The sequence below is a fragment of the Colossoma macropomum genome, unplaced genomic scaffold (assembly GCF_904425465.1).
Source record: "Colossoma macropomum unplaced genomic scaffold, Colossoma_macropomum, whole genome shotgun sequence".
NCBI lineage: Eukaryota > Metazoa > Chordata > Actinopteri > Characiformes > Serrasalmidae > Colossoma > Colossoma macropomum.
In genome coordinates this window covers 41,682,869-41,706,630 of record NW_023494793.1, presented here as the reverse complement: position 1 = coordinate 41,706,630, position 23,762 = coordinate 41,682,869, and the positions used below count along the sequence as shown (strand labels likewise).

General features: G+C 41.8%; 1 protein-coding gene across 1 annotated transcript in view; it reads left to right on the top strand.

Annotated features, from left to right (window-relative positions):
- obscna (obscurin, cytoskeletal calmodulin and titin-interacting RhoGEF a) overlaps positions 1–20,930 on the top strand; it is a 100,331-nt gene extending 79,401 nt beyond the window's left edge. The window contains 14 exon segments of the mRNA XM_036579774.1: positions 1,868–2,020; positions 2,119–2,164; positions 2,996–3,073; positions 3,872–4,296; positions 5,471–6,999; positions 9,098–9,241; positions 9,498–9,620; positions 10,656–10,823; positions 13,044–13,149; positions 15,115–15,354; positions 16,942–17,165; positions 17,291–17,387; positions 18,590–18,739; positions 20,481–20,930. Coding sequence (XP_036435667.1) covers positions 1,868–2,020; positions 2,119–2,164; positions 2,996–3,073; positions 3,872–4,296; positions 5,471–6,999; positions 9,098–9,241; positions 9,498–9,620; positions 10,656–10,823; positions 13,044–13,149; positions 15,115–15,354; positions 16,942–17,165; positions 17,291–17,387; positions 18,590–18,739; positions 20,481–20,658 — 3,661 coding nt within the window. The 3' untranslated portion in view covers positions 20,659–20,930.
- Positions 20,931–23,762: the final 2,832 nt, after the last annotated feature.

The following is a 23,762-nucleotide window of genomic DNA, read 5'->3' as shown; positions in this document are numbered from 1 at the left end:
AGCATGACCATGACTTCCGAGTACTACCCTGGACCCCTAATTCCCCAGACTTGAACCCAACTGAGCATCTGTGGGACCACCTCGATCGTCGTGTTCGCTCTATGGATCCTCCCCCACGCCCCCTCCAGCAGCTGTGGGATGCACTGCAGTCAGCATGGCTCCACATACCTGTGACAACCTACCAGGACCTTACTGAGTCACTCCCAGCCCGTCTGGCTGCTGTCCGTGCTGCACATGGCGGTTACTCTGGATATTAGCTGGTGGTCATAATAATGTGACTTGACTGTGTAGATCGGATTGGCAAAAATCTTTGCATGTAAACACAGCCAATGAAGCAATATGATGAATGTCCATGTCCAAGTTCATGATAATACTATTAAATCACTGTGTTTTTAATTTACACTATGTAAAATGTATATGGCGCAGTTATAAAAGTAAATATTTCTCCAATTTATTACAAGAAAATGAATGAGGACGAACAGCGAACATACAGCTGTAATTTTAAAGCTGCACTGCATAAGATTCCTTTGTTGGAAGTATCATTACTGAGTCAGGAGAAAAATGGCTAAAATATGGCTGCTGCAGGCCGCCCTGTAAAGCCTGAAATAATCAGTTAAAAGTCATAGTCATTGGGTTGGGACTTTTTCAGACCATGTCAAACATCTTTACATATTAACAACACATGCATAACATGATACGGATGAAGACCACTCCACAAGAAAGGTCTCTAAACCCCTACATCTTAGAAGGTGTAGCTTTAAGCGACTCATTTTTATTTGTGTTCAAATGGAATTAAAACTAGAGCTGTCAATGTTAAAGCATTAACACTCATGATTAATCTGGAGACATTAATGCATTAATATTTTTAACGCAAATTAATCATATTACCAAGTTTGACCCCAACTTTCTCCCGTAATTCCTGCGTGGATTTACTGAAAGGCGCAAACATAGAAACACGATGGCTGAGGAAACATCTCCCTGTGTGCCGAACAGAGAGTTTCATTTTAAGAAGTTTCCAGATGGAAGTTTAGATAAAATTAAAGTTCTGTCTGGAACTGGGAAACTAAAGGTCACCACTATAGGAACAGATAGTGCTCACCAAATGATCACGGCAGCAAGGAATCTACCATTCGAGCATACACCGATCAGGCACAACATTATGACCACCTCCTTGTTTCTACACTCCGTCCATTTTATCAGCTCCACTTACTATATAGGTGCACTTTGTAGTTCTACAGTTACAGACTGTAGTCCATCTGTTTCTCTGATACTTTGTTAGCCCCCTTTTACCCACTCAGACCAGCGCAACACACACTGACACACCACCACCACGTCAGTGTTACTGCAGTGCTGAGAATGATCCACCACCCAAATAGTATCTGCTCTGTGAGGGTCCATGGGGGTCCTGACCACTGAAGAACAGGGTAAAAGGGGGCTAACAAAGTATGCAGAGTATTCAACTCTCGAAATGATAAAGCGGCTCCAGCACAACAAAGACACGATGAAGGCACAGCAGAAGCACAGTTTAGCCTTTTCACTGGCGTACAATTCATGAGTTTTCTTTTCTCCCCCCAAAAATACAAGTAAATACTATTTAAACTCATTACTCATGATTAATCAGCCTATTTCTGTGATTAATTCGATTCAGTTTTTTTGATCAGTTGACACCACTAATAAAATACTACTCTCATAATCTTTAGACTCCTTTTTGTATGAGAATAGGTTTCCATATAGACAGGAAAGCCCCTCTGTAAGTCACTGTGGATAAGAGTGTCTGTCAAATGCCTTAAATCTAAATGTCCATTTGTGTTTAGTTTGAAATATGGAGCTATAGCTGCTGTTGTTAGCTGTGGTTTTGCTTTGACAGTCTGACAGGCCATTGCCCGTTCTTTGGAGAGAATGACCGTGCAACCCTGATGAAGGTAGCAGAGGGCGTTCTGTACTGGGATATTCCAGAAATCAGCAGCAGGAGTGATCAAGCACAAGATTTCCTACACAGAGTTTTGCAGCCAGACCCAGAGTAAGATGCAGTAGATCAGTTTGTGTCTGAAGTTGTATGTAGTTTGTAAGTGACTATGTAATATAAAAGGATAAAATGAACTGTTTCACTTCTCTCAGGATGAGACCGTCAGCATCAGAGAGTCTGAGTCATGAGTGGTTTCAGGTAAGCTGCAGTACAGAAGTCTTAAAATATGTGCTTAAAAGCTGGACTGTTTAAAAGCAGTGCTAAATAAGGGGAGGCATATCTTAGCTCACATACAGCACTGAGAAGTTAGTGTTCTTCAACATTTTTAAGCTGCAGATTAAAAAGATGCGGCAGCCGGCTTCACATGACTTAGGCTGTGTTCAGACTGCAGGGAAACTGGATTTGTTTCTCATATCAGATCTTTTGAGACGACTGTCTGCACTGTTATTTAAGAGTGATCAGATCAGATTTGTGTATCCAGATATCTCCAGATAATCTGCATGGGTTGTCGTGGTAACGAGGTAGGCGTCAGTAACTACGTAGCTAGGCTGGTGATGTGGATTTCAAGCGCAGATGCAGGAGAAATGGAGGAGCATCATGTCAGCCTCCAAACTCCTCAAAATTCTCTAGCATAAGCACAAATCTTTGGCGCTGTTCTTGAATCCCAGCACTTCCGTCACTCTGGATTTGACATTGTCGTTGTTTGTCGCATTGCGAGTGACGCACGTCTGTAAAAATCCTTTTGGAATCGCATTACAAACCATATCCAAATGTGGCTTGAATCCAGTTTGGAACAATCAGATTTTCACCAATCAGGTTGCTGCTGTCCAGACTTTCAGGAACCACTGTTGATGCTATGTGTATTTGGCAAAAATCAGATTTGGACTGGCAGTGTGAACAAGGCCTTAGAGGCTTCATGTGTTAGCCCTCAGCTCTGTAAAATCATTGTGTGATGGGTGGGTACTTTTATTGATCGTAGGTTATTGTATTGATCATAATGTATTGAAATTTTTATTTTGATCTTTTTAGGTCCAATGTGAAGATGTGCAAGCTGACAGTATTGATACAAGGAGCCTAAAATCTTTTATCTCTAGACGGAAGTGGCAGGTGAATCTATTCTTTATTATTGTTTGTTCTTTCATGAAATGTTCAGAAGGTTTAACCCTTTAACCTTCACACTTTTCACTCCTACAACTTCTCACCTCTGGCTGGCTCGACGTTATTCTTGCTTCTGGCTGGCTCGCCAAACATTTAGACTGCATTCAGTTGGCTGAATGGCCTGTTGGCTGGCTGCTAACTCACTCACCATAGTGGTTTGAGAAACGAGTAATTGAGTAATTCATTCTTTTCACCAAACTCTTGGGAAATAGTTTTCAGAATTACAAATATTCTATGGAGTATTGTAAAGCTTTTCAGAGGTATCCCAGGCATAGTTACAGTTGCCAGCCTATGAAGCACCAACTGGGTGAGCCGATTTGCGATAGTGACCCCCTGAGGCAGACCAGTGCTGCTTCTCTAGTTAGTAAAGAATATCAAAGACCGAAGCTCATGATTGTGTGTGAAAGAGCTAAACAATGAACTTTTCCTGAATTTATATTTGAGCGAGCTGTTTTTCCCAAATGAAGAGCATAATGTCATAATATATGTGTGTGTATATATATATATATATATATATGTATTGTCAGGGACATTCTGAGCACAGACACCCTGAGTACATTGAGTCAACCATAATCAAAAGCATTTTAAGGGGTTTGAGGGGTTAAACTTCTCTCCTGCCCCCTCTTTCTCTTGTTGCCTCTATTCCTCTCTTTGTTCCTCCTTTACCTTCTACTTTTCCGCATTCCTCTCTCCCCTTTTCTCTCTCTTCCTCTCAACTTTTCTTGCTCTCCCTCACTCTCTCCCCAGCGCTCTCTGACATGTCTTGGATCGGTCCTGACTCTGCGGCCAATCCCTGAGCTGCTGGAGGCTCCACTGTCTGAAGTTTCTGTCACAACCCCTCGAGATACTCATGAGCCCAGCAGCACCTCCCTCAGCAGCACCTCCTCCTCTGAGTATGACGAGGCTGACGCATGGGGCTTCTTCCAGCAAACCAGCCAGGAAGAAGAGGAGGGCAGGGAGGATGAGGATGAAGAAGAATACAACCCATACGCTTGTCTACCTAAAATAACACCAAGTCTAAAGATAAATGAAGAGGATAGAATTATGGAGCAAGCCCAGAGAGGCATGGTGGTGATTCCTTTAAACAAGCCATCCAGAGAGTCACCCACGCTGTCCCCAGAGCCGGCCAGCACTACGAAACAGAATCAGAGTCAGCTTTATATCACATCAAGGTATGTTGCACATATGAGGAATTTGTCTTGGATGGGTGCGCGATTGTGTTACACGCTACAGAGCTGTAAGATCAATCATTTTTATAACAACATCGCAATTTGAAAGAGTGAAACTTTTAAACCACAAGAGCTGCATTTTTAATTATATAATACATCATCAACAATGTTGTCTTAACAAGTTTTCAATGGGGAAAAAATGAAACCAATAACACAGGGCTTGTAAGCTGCCTGTAGATGAGTTAGACCAATCAGAAGCAACAAAACACCCACTGATCAGGCGTAACATTATGACCACCTACGCTTATTGTCCATTTTATCAGCTCCACTTACTATATAGGTGCACTTTGTAGTTCTACAGTTACAGACTGTAGTCCATCTGTTTCTCTGCATACTTTGTTAGCCCCCTTTTACCCTGTTCTTCAGTGGTCAGGACCCCCATGGACCCTCACAGAGCAGGTACTATTTGGGTGGTGGATCATTCTCAGCACTGCAGTAACACTGACGTGGTGGTGGTGTGTTAGTGTGTGTTGCGCTGGTCTGAGTGGATCAGACACAGCAGTGCTGCTGGAGTTTTTAAACACCTCAGTGTCACTGCTGGACTGAGAATAGTCCACCAACCAAAAATATCCAGCCAACAGCGTCCTGTGGGCAGCGTCCTGTGACCACTGATGAAGGACTAGAGGATGACCAACACACACTGTGCAGCAGCAGATGAGCTATTGTCTCTGACTTTACATCTATAAGGTGGACTGACAAGGTAGGAGTGTTTAATAGAGTGGACAGTGAGTGGACACAGTGTTTAAAAACTCACCCAAATAGTACCTGCACTGTGAGGGTCGTGCCACAATCCGAGGCTGCTGCAGAGATTTCCTTGGGAAGTATTTATGAAAAATGTAGCTTTTAAAATAAAAATAAAAAAACTAATCTATTGGTCAAAAATAATTCCCCCAATTGTTTAATTAAAAAGAGTGCTGGATCATCATGTCTTCTCAACTTTATTTCAGTCCAAAAATGAGTACATTCTAATGAATAGTATTATATCCAAGTATAACCTTTCCTAACATTCCACAGTCAATGCAGTTGAATCACCACCTTTTAGATTATTGCACTGTGATGCATCAACACCTTACAGTCCTACATTATGAAATACAAATTATGAGATCATGTTTTGCAGTGTTGAGCCGAGTAATAGACTTCTGGCCCATAGTGAAGGTGGTTACGAGGAGGAACAGGATATCGGCCCATCCCTGTGCCACCGTGAACAGGACGAGGGCTTGGACCTTGGAACCCCCATCCCACGTGGGAATGTGATCAAGAGTACCTTCTACAGCAGCTCCCAGCAGCTTTCCCCCATGTCCACTCGTCATATGATGCTCCGGGACAAGCTTCACGGCAGGAAACAGGAAAGAGGGCGGAAGTCGTTGCGCTCAAGCCTTTCTGGGAGGCTGAATGAACCACTCATAGAGTATGTGGAGGACTCTCCAGATGCGGAGGCTGGACGTGGCCAGAGGAGAGGGTCAGTACATTCAGCTACTATGAAATCCAGCTCATTCGACTGCGGAGCGAGTCCTGCTCATTCAGATGTCCGTGTCCAGAGAAGGAGCAGGTCGCTGGATGAATCCACGAGACGACCGGCAGTTTCCGTGGAGCAGAGGAAGTTGGGAGATGATGAGGAAGGCATTGATTTAGGCCATGAGGATGAGTTCACTGATGAAGAGGAAGACGAAACCCCAGAGATGTTGGCGAGAGAGACATCACAACGTACAACTGTGACTTCACAAGGTTCAGGACAGCAGAGGATGCTGGGAGATGATGAGGAAGGCATTCAGTTAGGCCATGAGGATGAGTTTACTGATGAAGAGGAAGACGAAACCTCAGAGATCCTGGCAAGAAAGATGTTACGACGTTCTTCACTTGCTCCTCTGACACTGACCTCTGGGGTTGTGGCAAAAGTGACAGCACAGAGGTCTAGCATGGACGAGCAGCCAATCAGCACCCTGTCTCATGTAGATGGCATCCAATCTCAGCCTGGGGAGGAGAATGTTGTTGGTTCACAGCTGAGTCTCGCTGAGTCGTCTGTCCTTGAACATGGCTCAGAGGCTTCTAGCAGATTGGGCTTCTTTGAAGGACTCGCTCCCACTCACCTTCCGATCTCACAAAGACGGCATAAAGAGTATGACGAATCAGACGAGCGACTGGGTGCACTGTCATCTGGAAAAGCCTCAGAGTGTTCTCTTTTACAGGACTCTGAAGATGAAGACGTGGAGAGGGTTCTGAGGTCCCTCCGCCAAGAGCACCTCCAAACTCTACCAAAACAGTGCACACATAACTCTGGAACAAGCGACACAAACAAGAACATTACATTGAGGCGAAGCTCCTCTGCAGTTCCCATACGCCCGATTTTAACATCCCCAGAAAGCAGAGAAGTGCTTCAGAGGCATGCATCTGCCCCGGCGCTGCAAGCCAAACCCCCTAGTGGGAAATCGGCCAAAGCTGGACTTCTGAAGATCTTCCGCAGGCAGTCCTGGACGGGACACTCCAGCTCCCAGACAGAGGGCTCAGGCAAGAGGGTTGATGAAGGTCCACACCCACAACAGAAGACTCCTCTACTCACTCTGAGGAAGAAGATGAGGGCTTCGGCCTCCAGCATCACCAAGCTTTTCACCAAGCAGTCCAGTAAAGAGGGCAAGGAGGAGAAAAGAGGTAGGCCCATCTGCTAGGCATGTTGGTCATTCATGCTTAGAATGTCACCATCTATTTAACAGGTCTTTAACGGCAAGTGAGCTTGAGTTCCTCCGAGTAGAACATCGTCTAAGGCAGGGGTCATGACCCAAATGTTAAAAAAAGCCATTTTGTCCCTTTTCAACAAAAGTCAAGTTCAAGTTTCAGGTTTATTTGTCATTTGCACAACGTGTCAGGACATTCATGCATGAAATGCTTGTGGTGATAATCACTCTACAGAAAGTAAATAAGTAAAAATAAAAATACAAGAAAAACAAACTGAAATATATTAAATATACACAAAATATACACAAAATATAGAGACAATATACATTTTAAAGTAGCTTAAGTGACTCAGTGTTATTGTTATTTAAAGTGACTCAGTGTTAAATTGTTATTGTTCATAGCAGTAATATGATATAATAACAATGCTGACAAAGTGAAATGGTGGTTGGGGAAGGACCCACAGCTTCACAGCTTAATCAAACCACTTTGGGAGCGACAACATTTTATGTCCCTTTTACTGGTTTAACGTTTTAACATCTTGGCTGTAAATATGTCTCAATATGTGCTAATATGCTAATACAGGCTAAAAAATGTAATAAAATATGAATGAAAATGCAGACGTACTTTGCTCTGCTTTAATCTTTAGCTCAGCTAGCTTTATAGTCGCTTTTCTCACATCTGCAGCAGGACACTTTACCGCTAGAACGATTTTTTGTAAAATGTCTCTCAACGTTCAACAGTTTTTGGTCTGTGGTTGACCGTTTCTCATTGCAGATTAAATCAGCTGGAGTGCATATAAATGCAAATGAGTCTGCTCATTTGTCTCTAAATGATCAGTGTTCATGTTGAATCTTTCTCTTCTTTGTCATTTCGTTAGTTACTAGCTAGGCGAGATTGTTGTCTGCATTGCTACGTGATTAGCAGTCTTGACGCCAGTCTTCAGGGTTAAAGGTGGTGAATTAGCAGTGATGTATTAATTCCAGCCTTTAAGACTATTTATTGTTGAACGTTTATTAGAACAGTGTGTCAGAATGCTTAGCAAAGCTTTAATTTACTGCAAAGAAGGATTATTTTTATTTTTACCTACAAATCTAATTCTGCTGTGTAGCCACTAGGGGGCAGTAAAAGAGCTGCATGTGGCTCCGGAGCCGTGTGTCGCCGACAATGTTATTGATAAAGTATGCCAATAATGACCCAGGTTTTGTGTGCGACATTACATTCAGCACAACCAAGCATGCCTAATATTCGTCAGCAAACACCAGCATTCTGATCACGTCAGTCAGCTTCACAGTGCTCTAATGAGTGAAAATCACAGTGTGAATGGGGGAGATTTTCCTACAGCCACACACATCTACAGCACATTAGCACAGGGCTTGTATTTATTGGTGAAAATTGGAGGGGGATTGTTTTAGTGTCCTAAATAAAAAAACACTCTCTACATTTAAAACTAGACTCAAAACTTACCTGTTTGCACAAACATTTTGCTGATCTCTCCATAAACATTCTGTCCTGTTAATCAGTTTCTCTCTCTCTCTCTCTCTCTCTCTCTCTCTCCCTCGCTCGCTCTCTCCCTTAATTTGAGCCCCTGAGCGACATCTGCCTGAGTTGCCACATAGGAGCCACCAGAGCTGCTGGAGTCACCAGAGCTCCATCTCTGTTGGCTGATCTGCACCGCTTTGACCACCATGGAGTTTCATGCTGTACAAAGCTGTGCAAACCTCACCTGCATGAACTGACCCTCCTGCTGCTGCTGCATAAACTCAGTCCATCTAATTAACCATCGCTCCACCTGTTTTTCCCCGTTTTGTATTCTAATATTTTATTCTAATGCTGTTTGCTATCCGGTGTCGACCAGAGGAGGATGGGTTCCCCTTTGAGTCTTGGATCCTCTCAGTGTTTCTTCCTCTTGCTCTTAGGGAGTTTTTCCTTGCCGCTGTCGCCACTGGCGACGCTCATGGGGCCTCGGACCTGGATTTCTCTGTAAAGCTGCTTTGTGACAACACCTGTTGTAAAAAGCTCTTTATAAATAAACTTTGATTTGACTTTGACTAACTATGTATTATTTCTGCTCTAGCAGGACCAATTGTGAAGAATCCTGTTCCTCCTGAGAAAGCCAGCATCACCTCTGACTTTCTGCCATCAGTTCCCTTCTCAGGAAGCCCTCAGAAAAAATCGAAGTTCTTCTCTCTCAAAGTGCCAAGCTTCAAAAAGAGCAAAGGTTTGGAGAGGTTTTAACCTCTGTAGAGAATATGGAGCCAATTTACAGTAGGAGAAATAAGAGAGAACTGACAGGCAATCATAACGGTAGACTGCAGATTTTATTTTTTATTTTAATATTTTAAACTCGTGCATGGTCACGTTCAGTATGGAAAAACAGATATCAGCTATAAAATACAGTAATTCCCCTTTATTTATACTCTTTATTATAATGTTACCAAGATCCTCATTATGTTATTGATTACACATTTTACTAGAGATGCCAGTCAAGCCCTCCAGACCGGATGTGATCCAGCTGGCCGGTGGTGGAGCTCTGGTGTTCTGGAAGCCAGTGCCATCCAGTGGTCCTGTCACTTACTGCATACAGCACAGCGTAAATGGCAAGAAGCTAATTCAGTTCACACTACAAATTTTACTTGCTGTCCACTTCTATCACACTTGCATCAATTAGTCAGGTCACTGTCAAGACCTTCATGTTGAATCAGGGGTGTCAGAGCAGGCTAACACCAAGCTGTGCAGTGTAGGGCTTATCCAGGAATGGGACTGAGGGAAGCATCTGCTACATTTTTCAATCAACCTCAGAGATTTAATACCTCCTTTGGATTAATGCCGATACACCAGTTCACTCAGGACAGTCACTTTGAAAATCTCGCAGACCTTATTTTGTTGTGTTTGGTTGTGTTTGTCACTACTTTGGCTTATAACATGCAATATACACCGATCAGGCATAACATTATAAACACCTCCTTGATTATCCTTGGTGGTGGATCATTCTCAGCACTGCAGTGGTGGTGTGTTAGTGTGTGTTGTGCTGGTCTGAGTGGATCAGACTCAGAAGAGCTGCTGGAGATTTTAAACACTGTTTCCACTCACTGTCCACTCTATTAGACACTCCTACCTTGTCAGTCCACCTTGTAGATGTAAAGTCAGAGATGATAGCTCATCTGCTGCTGCATAGTGTGTGTCGGTCATCCTCTAGTCCTTCATCAGTGGTCACAGGACGCTGCCCACAGGACGCTGTTGGCTGGATATTTTTGGTTGGTGGACTATTCTCAGTCCAGCAGCGACACTGAGGTGTTTAAAAACTCCAGCAGCACTGCTGTGTCTGATCCACTCAGACCAGCGCAACACACACTAACACACCACCACCATGTCAGTGTTACTGCAGTGCTGAGAATGATCCACCACCCAAATAGTACCTGCTCTGTGAGGGTCCATGGGGGTCCTGACCACTGAAGAACAGGGTAAAAGGGGGCTAACAAAGTATGCAGAGAAACAGATGGACTACAGTCTGTAACTGTAGAACTACAAAGTGCACCTATATAGTAAGTGGAGCTGATAAATGGACAGTAAGTATAGAAACAAGGAGGTGGTCATAATGTTATGCCTGATCGGTGTGTGTACTTGGTTTGCAGGTGGCGAGTGGAGAATGCTGTGTGAGAGTGTGACAGATAGCTGCTACGTAGCTAACGCGCTACCTAGAGGACCAGGCTACATGTTCCGAGTGGCCTGCATCACCAAAACAGGGTCAGGACCTTTCAGTGACCCTTCACCACCTGCTTTTATGACAGCCCCATATGAAGGTAACAGTAGCTTTAATGTCTGTGTATGGTTTTTTGTACTTTTGAACACAGAACATTTAACTGAAACCTTACAGAGGGGATCTAGTTTTATAATATCATGGGAGACATCTTTATTTAATGGATGTCCCTCACCCTGCCCAGGCAGCGCTTATGGTAAATGTTTTTAATGGAGGGTAACTGGGTACCTGTGATGCGTTGGGCAGTGGTCAATACCCACTGGAGCGCTTTTCGGTCAGATGCAGAGCATGATGGAGGAGTTTAGAGACCAGGTGAGATCATCCGAGATGTCAAGGAACTTAAAGTCAGACACACACTCTACCACAGCTCCGCTGATGTAGATGGGGGAGTGTGCCTGGCTATATATACCCTCAAAAGTTCCAACATGGTCTTTAAGATCCAGATTTTAGTTATATTACGTTTACTTTGCCAGGGGACAGGAGTGTCAATTCATGTTCATGTTGCCCTTTTTTCAGCCCCCAAAAATGTGCTGTCAGCAGATCTAGACTTCCATTCCTCACTCCTATTAATTAAGAATACCAGTTTGAACTGTTTTCCATGTAATCAATGAATAATAAGCCTTAACACAGGAATACACTATGTGACTTTTTTAAAACTTTACTTTTTTTATAATTAGATAGATATATATATATATATCTATATATCTAGATAGATAGATACATACTTTATTGATCCCGAAGGAAATTTAGCAGCCAGTATCAGTCACACAACACAGGACAGTTAATAATAATAAGGGTGATACAATATAAAAAAATCTACATGCATATATACAACTAAAACTATACAAAATATGCAATAGATCTATCCTGAGATAGAAAAGGCAGTGCAGTAATGAATGTACAAGGAGGCGCAGGTAACAGCATATACTGACAATACTGAATAAATATGTGCATATAATGGTACTTAAGTAAAATGTCTAGGTGTGGAGTGTCCAGATGTGCAAAATGTGCGATGAGGTGTGCAGAAAGTGCAATATGTACAGTAAGGTGTCCATATGTGCAGACTGATAAAATAACCTGTAATTAAGAATGAGGGATTTAGTCCTAATCTATCCTCATTTTACATTTACATTTACAGCATTTAGCAGACGCTTTTATCCAGAGCCCTCTTCTCTCTTCTCCCTCTTCTTTCTTCTTTTCTGGCCCCACTGGGAAGAGTTGAAGAGCCTAATGGCTCTGGGGACAAAAGATCTCCTGAGTCTGTCAGTTAAGCAGCTCTGTGACAGCAACCTGCCACTAAACATGCTCCTCTTGTCCGTGATGGTGTGCAGCGGGTGGCCATCATCCTTCATAATGGAGAGCAATGTCCTTCTCTCTGCCACCTTAGCCACAGAGTCCAGGTCCACACCGGTTCCATTACAGACAAAACAAGTGATCCCCTCAGCCCACCCATGCCCACCCCTGTCCAAGGCACATGCATTAAATACTTAAGATAAAAACAAAAACAGATTTTGAAAATGGAGAGCATCACACGCTTCATCACACAACGTCAGTCTTTTACAGAATTTACAGAATTTCTTCACACTAGACGATAAGACAAAAAGAGGGCATCACACAGTGAGATTCAGCAACAAAAATCCACTCAAACCCCCCCTTTTGCCTCATTATCACAAACAAATAAAGCTAAAGTGGAACAGACCTCTTTGTGCTTTTATGCGCACACAAGAAGGGCTGGAAATCGCAGATATCACAGTGGAGAAATATTTAACTACAAACCAGCAGCTGACTTGAAATTGTAAAGAGAGGGGAGCGTTCAACAAGCAGCTTATCTTCACTCACTGCATGCATAAATGTCACTTCCCCTTTCTTCGTCTCCTAGCTCACTCGCTCAGTTACATCGCTGACTATCACTCATAGTCTCAGGACTCTTTGAGTCTTAAAAATCAAGCCTGTTTGAAAATATTGGATATTTAATCATGCTGGAAATTGATCGCTAGGCTAAAATTTGACTAGTTTCCATTCTCAGTGAGCTGCTGACCTGCTTGACCTGCTTGACCTGCTTGTCCAAAGGGGCAAATCAGCATTAAAACTGGGCTAAAAATCTTGTGGTGTAGGCCTTAAGGGGGTTATTTTGAGTGTATGTGAAAATGCAAAGTCTGTTTAAATACCTAAAAAATTGTGAGACGACTTAGTGAGTCTAGTCTTTGTGACAGCAATAAACAGTCCATAACTGAGCTGTGATGACATCTTTCCTTGTCCATAGACTCTCATATTCCTCTGATCCTGATGGAATCCACTGGATCTAAGATCACTGTGCCTGGAGGCCTGGGCTCTGAGAGATCTTACAGCTTCCAGTCTGAGATCAACAGGTAATATATAGTCTGTTTTTCCAACACTCAGTTTCCGTGTAGATTTCGGTTTTCCTCAGAAATACAGTGACAGACATTTGTGTTAATTTAGATCAGGGGCCAGCATTTACCCTCAGTTAGGTTAGCCTCAGTGTGCTAATTGGCTATTGAAAGAAATATTCTAAATGAGATCTCCTCTTGATCTCCGGAGCTTCTCCTAGACAAAGTTTAGTCCAGTTTGAGATCAGAGTGAGATTTAAGCCCTTTGCTCCTGTTTCTGAAATTCAGCTCCTGAGAAATAAAACTCAGATTTTCTCACTTTGATCAAAATGTTGTCACACATGTGGATCAACTCTTTAGTGTCCGACTCATCTCAGCCCAGTCTCAGCTGAATAATATCTCCATAAGAAAAGTGTGAGATCTCATCGCATCTGTCAGTGCAAAAGGAGAACTCATGTTTTTCTCATTCATCACCAGAACTTCTCACAGGGAAATGCTGATGTTAATCTCCTCTTTTCTCCTAAGGTGGGTTTAGGAGAAATAATTCAGAAATCAGTGATATTTCATTAATATAATATTGAGATCTGCTTTATTTCTCTGAGACAATCTTAAGAAATAACATATTTCCTCTGGGGCCATGCAAACCGTGCAATGCAAGACTTTTTTTGAGAAGTTTGAACATAATTTGCTTTGTCTGGCTATAAACTTTGGTGGAGAGCTGTGTTGCAGTGCCTTTTATTGTTAGCCATGTAGCCCTTAGCATGCTAACTAGCAAGCTAGCAGGGTAAAGTGATGGAGCTCTATCGGCAGTCATGTATAGCAGATGGAGTGGTTTGTAACCTAATGGAATATTATGTATTTGAAATGTTAAGTGTTTTAACCCTCTATTGCACGATGTTGCCATATGGCAGCAAGAACTTTCTCAATTTTACTAAAAAGCAGTCATATAAAATCTGTGTTTTCCTATTTAATTGTGGAAAAAGGGTCTTTTACTTTGAAAGGACAAATAATTTATGACATCACATGACCAGCAATTCTTAGTATGATGTTTTTACCATATATTCCAAATACCAATTGAAAATGTATTAATTTACAATATTTGTGAATATTGGGTCGTACATTTTTACTAAGTATAAGTTGGATTTGTTTGGTCTTGTTTTTAATAAAAAGATAGATTTGATTATATATATATATATATATATATATATATATATATATTCTTTTCAAATATTTCCATTATTTAAGCAATTTTAAATAAGAAAAACATGTTAAAACATTTTTGTTTTATTTATTTCATTGATTTATTTCGTGTTTAAGTAATAATTCATGCAATAGAGGGTTAAATTAGTTTACTGTTAGGGCTTATAAGCAGATTATTTTGGGGGTTTGAAAAGCGAAATGTGTCAGATCACAACAATTCCTGGAAATATTATGCTTGTGTTCACTTGATCCTTCACTCAGCTCTGGTCTGGAGGACTTTACTTCACTTAAGTGAGGAAATTACTCTGCTCAACAGAGCTGATTCAGCCCAGCTGTTGGTGTTGTAAATAGCTGAGATTTCTTTTTGAGCTCGTAGGTTGTTGTGAATAAACTATACGCTAACACTGACTGCTATCTATGCACGAAGTTAATATATGAAAGAAATGAAACTGTTTAGTTAACCCTTAGTTTCCGGGTTTAGTAGGTGTGTTTGAATTGAACACCCCTGCTTTAGTACAGTGGTTCTCAAACTCGTCCTTATGGACCTCAGACAATCCACATTTTTGCTCTATCCCAATGTGTTGCAATTTGGGTTCAAGCGAGCCATCTAACGGTCCCTGAGGACCAGTTTGAGAACCACTGCTCTAGAAAATATCTTCAACCGGGAATTGGCACTATTTACATTTGGCTATCACAGCAATTACATACAGGCAGATTGTTCGAGTGAAGCAGATTGCTGTGGCTCATCAAGACAGTTTGGAAACCTTTGCCGTGTTTTTCCTCCAGGGGTCGTTTCAGTGTGGTGATGCAGTGTGAGGACAGCAGGAGTTCTCGGCCGCTGGCAGCGAAGCTGACCCCGTACGAGCCAGAGCAGAGGCAGCTGGTGCTGAGGGAGTATCAGCTGCTGCGGAGGCTGAGCCACCAGCACCTTGTCCAGCTCCACTCTGCCATCCTCACCCCATCATGCCTCGTGCTTATCGAGGAGCTCTGCTCCGGCCGAGAAATCCTCTACAGCCTGGCTGACAGGTGAGTCAAAGTTCTAAGAGACTGGAACTTTGTGAGCATAATCTGAAAGTGTGTGGTGGGTTTGCTCTGGGAAAATCTTGTGTGGGGGCTTTAAGAGCATTCAGTTCAAGATTCATTTAAACAGGGGTGTCACAAAGCAGCTTCACAGAAAATCAGGGTCCAAGCCCCAGATGGTCATCACCAAGGGTGACAGTGGACCAAAACTAAAAAAACTCTTCTGGGGTGAAAAGAAAATTTTACTGAGGTGATGGAGTGTGAATTTGGTGAGTGTGCACATTGGAGTTGAGGTGGCTCAGAACCAGGCTCGAACCGCTGACATGCTGATTGGCTGTCTGAGGAGTCACCGCTGTACCACCCAGAAGCACAGGCAAAACAGGAAAAACACCTCAACAAATGGGAAATGAAAAAAATGTCAGGAAAAAAGCAGCGTGCTCAAACAAAGGCTGAGATAGAAAAGTGAAATAAAAGATAATCAGAAAACAAAAAACACTTCCTCTGTGATTCTGAGAGGAAGATCAGCTTTATGGGCTTTAAGGGCTGCTTAAGTAGAGGAGTCCAAAGGTGTGCAAGGTTGGGCCTATTCAGCCTGAGGGCTTCTGGGAATTGGAGTTCCCTGAACTTGTGGTGCCTCGCTGCTGCCGCCCTCTGCTGGTGGCCAGTGCCGCAGACTGGGCCCTTACAACGTGGGGTTTAAAAAAAGCATCAGTTCGGATTTTATAAATCAGTGTTAGTGCATCTTGGACTTGAACCAGAATACAGGTATTGTTACATCAAAATAATAATTGCTCGAGTAGAAGTACAAGTAGTCCGCAAATAATCACAAATAATCACATGCTTGTGACAAATATTGCAAAATGAAATTCTAATTTTTTCTAATAAATGGTTTTAGATGCAGTTAGCACCATGCTGATTGATGGGTTCTAAGTTTCCATTATTTAGCTACGTTAGCTTTTGGGTAAGGAGAAAGGTGCCAAAGTTTTCCTGTAACCCTTGTGTGGTGTTGATGTGTTTGTTACTCGGTGGTCTGCTGGATCCCCACATTATTGTTTTTAAATCAATACAGCCACAACAATTTATGTAAAAATACCAGATGTTTAAAATATCACAAGTGTCCAGTGTAGGATTCTCCTTTAGCAGCTGTAGCCAGTCAGCAGCCTGTCCATGCTGTCCACCCTCACACACACACACACACACACACACACACACACACACACACACACACATATACAAACACATACACACACACACACACACACACACACACACTAACAGCAGGCTATGTAGGAGAACAGAGTGAAGCACACAGCACCTCCACACTCTTACTCCCCGCTGGTTCACCCAACACCACATGTGTAATATTAAAATGTGGGGGGTGAACAGAGTGAAGACACTGAAAATGGGTTATTTTATATGTTCTTCACAGAAAATGAGCAAAGACCAAGAATCTGAGGTTGAAATAATAAATTGCATCATTTTTTTCTTTTGGTAAACACTGAAAATGGGTCCCACAGACCTGAACACCACACAAAGGGTTAAGTCAGGTCAGGGTTTAATCTGTGTGGTAAGTAATGTATCTCTGTGCTGTAGGGATGTGTATGCGGAGCTGCATGTGAGTGAGCTGCTGCGGCAGGTCCTGAATGGGGTGGACTACCTGCACGGCCGCCACATCGTCCACCTGGACCTGCGGTCTGACAACGTGCTGGTGACCGACCGCAGCGTGGTGAAGATTGTGGACCTGGGCTCCGCACAGCCTTTCACTCCAGGACAGACGCTCAACATTGAGCACATCAAAGAGACGACAGAGAGTAAAGGTGATTCAGAGCTCCTGTGCCAGGCTGATAGTTTCCTTTAGGGTCTAACTCACTGTTCTCCAGCTCCTCTCATGGTGGAATTAGATTTATGAAGGATGTTTTTATATGTGTGTCCCTTTTGTCAGTCTACATTGTCCTTCCTAAAGCTCCTGAGATTTTGGAGGGGCAAGGTGTTGGACCTGCCACAGATATTTGGGCTCTTGGTGTTCTGGCTTTTATCATGTAAGTGAATTAAGTCTTTTATTTTTATGCATTTGTGTATTTTATGGGATTTTTTGTATGTGCTGCATGCATATTTAGGAGCTTCCATGTGTAAGGATGGATATAATAGGGATGCACTGATACCATTTTTCTCCTTCCAATACCGGCACGATACCTGATCCTTAAGTATTGGCCAAAAACAAGTACTAATACTGATACTAACTCTAACCAGTCTATTACCTATAATTCCTGATATTTATACATATATATACACACATACATATAACAGAATACATTATTCATCCATCACAGTTTTCTGCCAAACCATGGATGTGTGCACCCAAATCAGCAATGAGATGTTGAAGACGCACACAACAATTTAGTTTTATTGTTTTTATTTAAACAATAAATACCATGGTTGTAATGTACTCGAACACAGTTTTAAAAGCTGTAAAACGGATGTTCGCCAGATACACGAAGCACTTTGAGGTTTCGGCCACCAGACGGCACTAATGTGCACTGTGTCATGAAGCTTCGAGTAATGAACCCTTTTTCGACACAGTTAGGAGGACAGCTTCAGAGCTTCAGAAAGCTTCGGTTTGCCATCACTAGTGTAAACCTTTGTAAGGAAGACTCTCCAGACAGATTGGAATCCATAATTCCCGTTTACTCAAAAACACAGTATAAAGATCACAAAAACCAGAGTCAGAGTCAGAGACAGTTCAAAAAGTAAAAAAAAACAGAAAAGAGCACAATACAGCAAAGGTATCAAAGGGAGTTCAAGAAAGCGGAGAAAAAAAAAAAAATCCAACAGCCGTGAAGAAACAAGGCTTGGTACACAGATGAACTGGCAGTACTTCACAGAGATCCAGTGTGAGTGAAGGTCCTTATAAAGGGAGGCCAATGAGCTGCAGGTGAGAGAGGTCAAGGTGCCACTAGGAGGCAAGTCAGTACTCAGGTGAGGCTGACCTCTGGTGACGAAGGCTGGTATTACACCTGACAACCTTACACTGTGCAAAGTATGTGTCTTAAGTCAAAGTGCTGAGCGCAGCAGCAGTTAAAGGGTGTATAGCAGCAAAGAAAGGGATCAGTGAGGTGACAGACAGTTAAGTGGGCGTAATAAGGCAGGTAAGTAAGATGCTAGAAGAAACACTGGAACACTAGAAGATACACTTACATGACTAAACTAATTTTGTGGCTTCCCCCTACAACTGCTTAAACAGGCTGAGTGCGGACAGCCCGTTCCATGCGGAGCTGAACTGGGAGAGGGATCGGAATATCAAGAAAGGAAAGATCCAGTTCGGACGCTGCTATCCAGGACTTTCTGAAGGAGCCATTAACTTCCTGAAGACCACTCTGAACAATAAGGCCTGGTAAAGTGCTCACAGACCACTGAAGAACATTAACAAGTCTACAGTTGTTATTGCCATTTAGTTAAGCTATGTAAATGTAATTACGTAATTATTACGTAGTGGATTAATAGCGAGAAGCAAGAAATGTTACCAACTTCTAAGACTGAACTTTGGAGGTGTGTCTCCTAGAAAGAATGGAAGCTGTAAAAACCGTGATGATAAATTTAGAAATTTAAGTTTTCTGCTTTTCTCTGATGCTGAAAAATGAATAACTTAATGGCATCCTTTAAAAAAACAAGCTGATGGTCATATTTTATTCTTAACACATTCATGCTAGACATAAAGACCAATATTTGGGTGTAAAAGCCAAAATTTAACTCACATATTGCACTATATATTTGAGATTCAGCCTTAGGATTTCCCGAGCTCTGATCGATGTTTATTATTGACCCTTAATGGGCTGTTTTTGTTGCAGTTTTCAGCTCTTACTTCTTTCATGTTAAAGAATGAAATTTACAAAGAATGAAAGAAATTTACATCCATTAACAGCAGCTTGACTGATATTACCTGGACTGCGCCATAAAAAAACATGATTTATGTAAATTCATTAAAATGGAAATCTGTTTTTGCCAATGAACTATTCATAATGAAGTAATGAGTAAGTTATTAATAAATCATCATCATAAACCTAAATCTGAAAATTCAGAATAATAAAAAGTTGCTATTGTATACTTTTGCATGCAAGTACCCTTACAGTACATGTTATATATACTGTGTGTAAGTACACTATATGGACAAGAGTATTGGGACACCTGCACATCACACCTACAGGAGCTTTTATGACTCCCATTCTAAATCCATAGGCATTAATATGGAGTTGGTCCCCATTTGCAGCTGTAACAGCTTCCACTCTTCTGGGAAGCTTCCTACAAGATGTTGGAGAGTGTCTGTGGGAATTTTCTGGCTATTTATCCAGAAGAGCATCTGTGAGGTCAGACACTGATGTTGGACGAGAGGGCCTGGCTCACAATCTCCGTTCTAGTTCATCCCAAAGGTGTTGGATGGGGTTGAGGTCAGGGCTCTGTGAGGGCCAGTCAAGTTCTTCCACACCAAACTCACCCAGTCATGACTTTATGGAGCTGCTTTGTGCACTGAGGGCTCAGTCATGCTGGATCAGAAAAGTTTCTTCCCTCAAACTATTCCACAAAGGTGGAAGTGCACAATTGTCCAAAATGTCCAAAAATTACGATTTCCCTTCACTGGAACTAAGGGTTCTAGACCAACCCCTGAAAAACAGCCCCGTATCATCATCCCTTCTCCACCAAACTTTACAGCTGGCACAGTGCAGTCAGGCAGGTAACGTTTTCTTGGCATTGCTAAAACCAGACTCATCCATCAGACTGACAGATAGAGAAGTGTGATTCATCACTTCAGAGAATGAGTTTCCACTGCTCCAGAGTGCAGTGATGGCGTGCGTTACAAACTGACTTGTGGCAGAGGCGGCATCCTATGACAGTGCTGTATTTAAAGTCACTGAGCTCTTCAGTACGACCCTCTACTGCCAGTGTTTATCTGTCAAGACTGTAAGGCTGTGTGCTTAATTTTATCCACCTGTTAGTAATGGGTGTGGCTGAAACACCTGAACTCAGTAATTAGGAGGGATGTCCCAATGTAGTGTAGTGTGTTGCTACATGTAATATATACTCATAAATGTTCCAGTCAGGGAACGGCTGTGTGAGATATATCTGCTGTTTTTGTCCAGGGGAAGGCCGTCTGCTGCTGAGTGTCTGCAGGACAGCTGGATACGAGGAGACTGCAGCCATGCCAAGCGCGCAGACTCGGTGGTGTGCTTCTCCACAGACAAACTGCAGGCTTTTCTGAGGCAGCGTGAGGTCAAACGAGACCACGCTCGCACCAAAGCCGCTCCCCCGCTGTCCTAACACACCTGGAGAACCAAAAAGGAGGAGTCAGAGTTCTTAAGCAGGAGTTACTGTGAACACACAAACTAGCAAAAGACAAACGTTCTTCATGACGAGAGAAACACCAAGTACAGTGGGGTCCAGAGGTCTGAGACCACTAGTGGAAATACTTCTATTTGCATTACTTTCCAATTCAATACAAGGGCTTTCATTACAAATTATATTGTCTGAATAAAAATTAGTGTGAAAAGTAAAATCTTTGAAATCTGAACGTGAATTTCAGTTTTTTTAGTATATGATTTTCCTTCTTTTGCGTAATGACAGTGTTCACTCGAGCGGGCACTGGGCAAAAGAGCCTCTGATGAGCCGATCACAGTGGCAGAGACTCAAAAAAACTAAAAATCCTGACCTTGAAAAACTTTTTTTTACATTTTTCAAAATTTGAAAGCTTTTTTTTATTATTATTATTTTTCGTTGTTATTTTTCTGTTGATATTTTCAGCTTTAAATGAAAATATCCCAGATTTCCACTGTGGTCTCAGACTTTTGGACCCCACTGTATGTAAGATTGTAAGCTGAAGTAGTGCTCATAATAGCCTGAAATTTTTTCTGTTGTTAAAAATAGAAAAACCTTTTTAACAGACATTTTTTGGATGACTGAAGATGCACTGAGTCCTGTTTTGGTATTTAACTGTGAACATGCACATTTTTGTCTGTGCTGCTGCCCCATAGAGGAAGAATAACAGCACACATTAATGTAGGTAGGAGTTCACAGTGGTCTTTTAATATCTCCTTGTTGATTTCGTAGACATTTCAGATGATAGTGTGATCTATGGGTGTTTAAAATTGCTTAAATGATTAGCAAACTGATCCGTCACTGTGGTCTTCTTATAAAAGGTTTTCATTTTAGATCAGATTTTACAGCAAATCAGCATAATACATGGGTGTTTCTGCAATGCTTGGCAGTTTTGACTGCTCAAATCTTAGGAAAAACAGTGAAAACCGAGTATAAATGGTACAAAGAGCATGGTCCGTTACATTAGTAATAAACACACTATTTATGAATGCAACAGGAAAGACATGCAGAGGATACTGAATATGAAAATATGATATTTGCTTTGCTTCTCTGTAAATTCTGAGACTCTTAGATTAGGTTTCCCACACGTTTGGATGTATTTTTCCATTGAAAGGTTTGTTTTGCTTTGAAAAAACCTTTATTTTAGGTCATTTGGTCAGCGGTTTGGACATATACGGTCATATGCAAAAGTTTGAACACCCCCGGTCAAATGATGTTTCATTGATTTTCTAATTGAGAATATGTTAACGCGTCCTCTACAGAGAACACACTCAAATATGACATTTTTTCTGCTAATTATTGTGCACAGTTTCATTAGCATTAACAAATCAGCAATAAATAAATAAATAAAAAACATTAAATGTGCCATAACTTTTGCACAGGTCACATTTTATGTTTTATTCTTACCTCAATATGTTAAATTGAGCAAATAAACAGTAATTGTGCATTAAAATGTGCAGAAGTGTGTTCTCTGTAGAGGACGTGTTCAACAAAACATGTAGTTTGATGGGGATCGCCCAAACTTTTGCTTACAGAATAAGTGTGTGTGTATTTCCTGAAACATTGTTATCTATTGATTGAGGTGGCAACACTTTATGCTCCTCTTGACTGTCCTACATGACGTCAGGGAAAATATTCACACTGCAGTGTAATTCTGAACAGTCCTTAAACTGTGTGTATCAGTCGTGCTGTGATGTATTTGGCCGTAATCGTTATTGCAGTTAAGGTGTCTTAAGTTTTGCTCATGAATGTGTTAATGCAGCACAGCGGCACCATTAATATCAGGGAAAGCCTTACTTAGACAGCTGTGCGTGACTTTGAAATGGTGGTGTTTAATCTGTTATACCTCACTCTGTCCATTTATTCTGTAATTTGACATCATATCATGCATGGGATTAAAAAACATTTTATGTAGGCTGGATATGATTAGATAGATTAGATTCAAATCAGATATGATTTGTGATTTGAAGTATCGCATTTACCTCATTGAAATGGTGTTTGGTGATTTGTAATTTTTCAGAAATCAAATGCATGCACGCGAGTTCCAGTTCAAAATAAACTGCATATGATGAGATTTTAATGCTGATGTTTGTATCTAAATAAATAAAGTTTTATGGAAAGACCTAATGTGAAAGAGCCTGTGTGAAACACAGTGACTCATTCTGAACATTTACAGCAATACACCGATCAGGCATAACATTATGACCACCTCCTTGTTTCTACACTCATTGTCCATTTTATCAGCTCCACTTACTATATAGGTGCACTTTGTAGTTCTACAGTTACAGACTGTAGTCCATCTGTTTCTCTGTGTACTTTGTTAGCCCCCTTTTACCCTGTTCTTCAGTGGTCAGGACCCCCATGGACCCTCACAGAGCAGGTACTATTTGAATGGTGGATCCTTCTCAGCACTGCAGTAACACTGACGTGGTGGTGGTGTGTTAGTGTGTGTTGTGCTGGTCTGAGTGGATCAGACACAGCAGTGCTGCTGGAGGTTTTAAACACCAACCAAAAATATCCAGCCAACAGTGTCCTGTGGGCAGCGTCCTGTGACCACTGATAAAGGACTAGAGGATGACCAACACAAACTGTGCAGCAGCAGATGAGCTATCGTCTCTGACTTTACATCTACAAGGTGGACTGACGAGGTAGGAGTGTCTAATAGAGTGGACAGTGAGTGGACACAGTGTTTAAAAACTCCAGCAGCACTGCTGAGCCTGATCCACTCAGACCAGCACAACACACACTAACACACCACCACCACATCAGTGTTACTGCAGTGCTGAGAATGATCCACCATTCAAATAGTACCTGCTCTGTGAGGGTCCATGGGGGTCCTGACCACTGAAGAACAGGGTAAAAGGGGGCTAACAAAGTATCAGAGAAACAGACGGACTACAGTCTGTAACTGTAGAACTACAAAGTGCACCTATATAGTAAGTGGAGCTGATAAAATGGACAATGAGTGTAGAAACAAGGAGGTGGTCATAATGTTATGCCTGATCGGTGTATGTATATATATATATATATATATATATATATATATATAT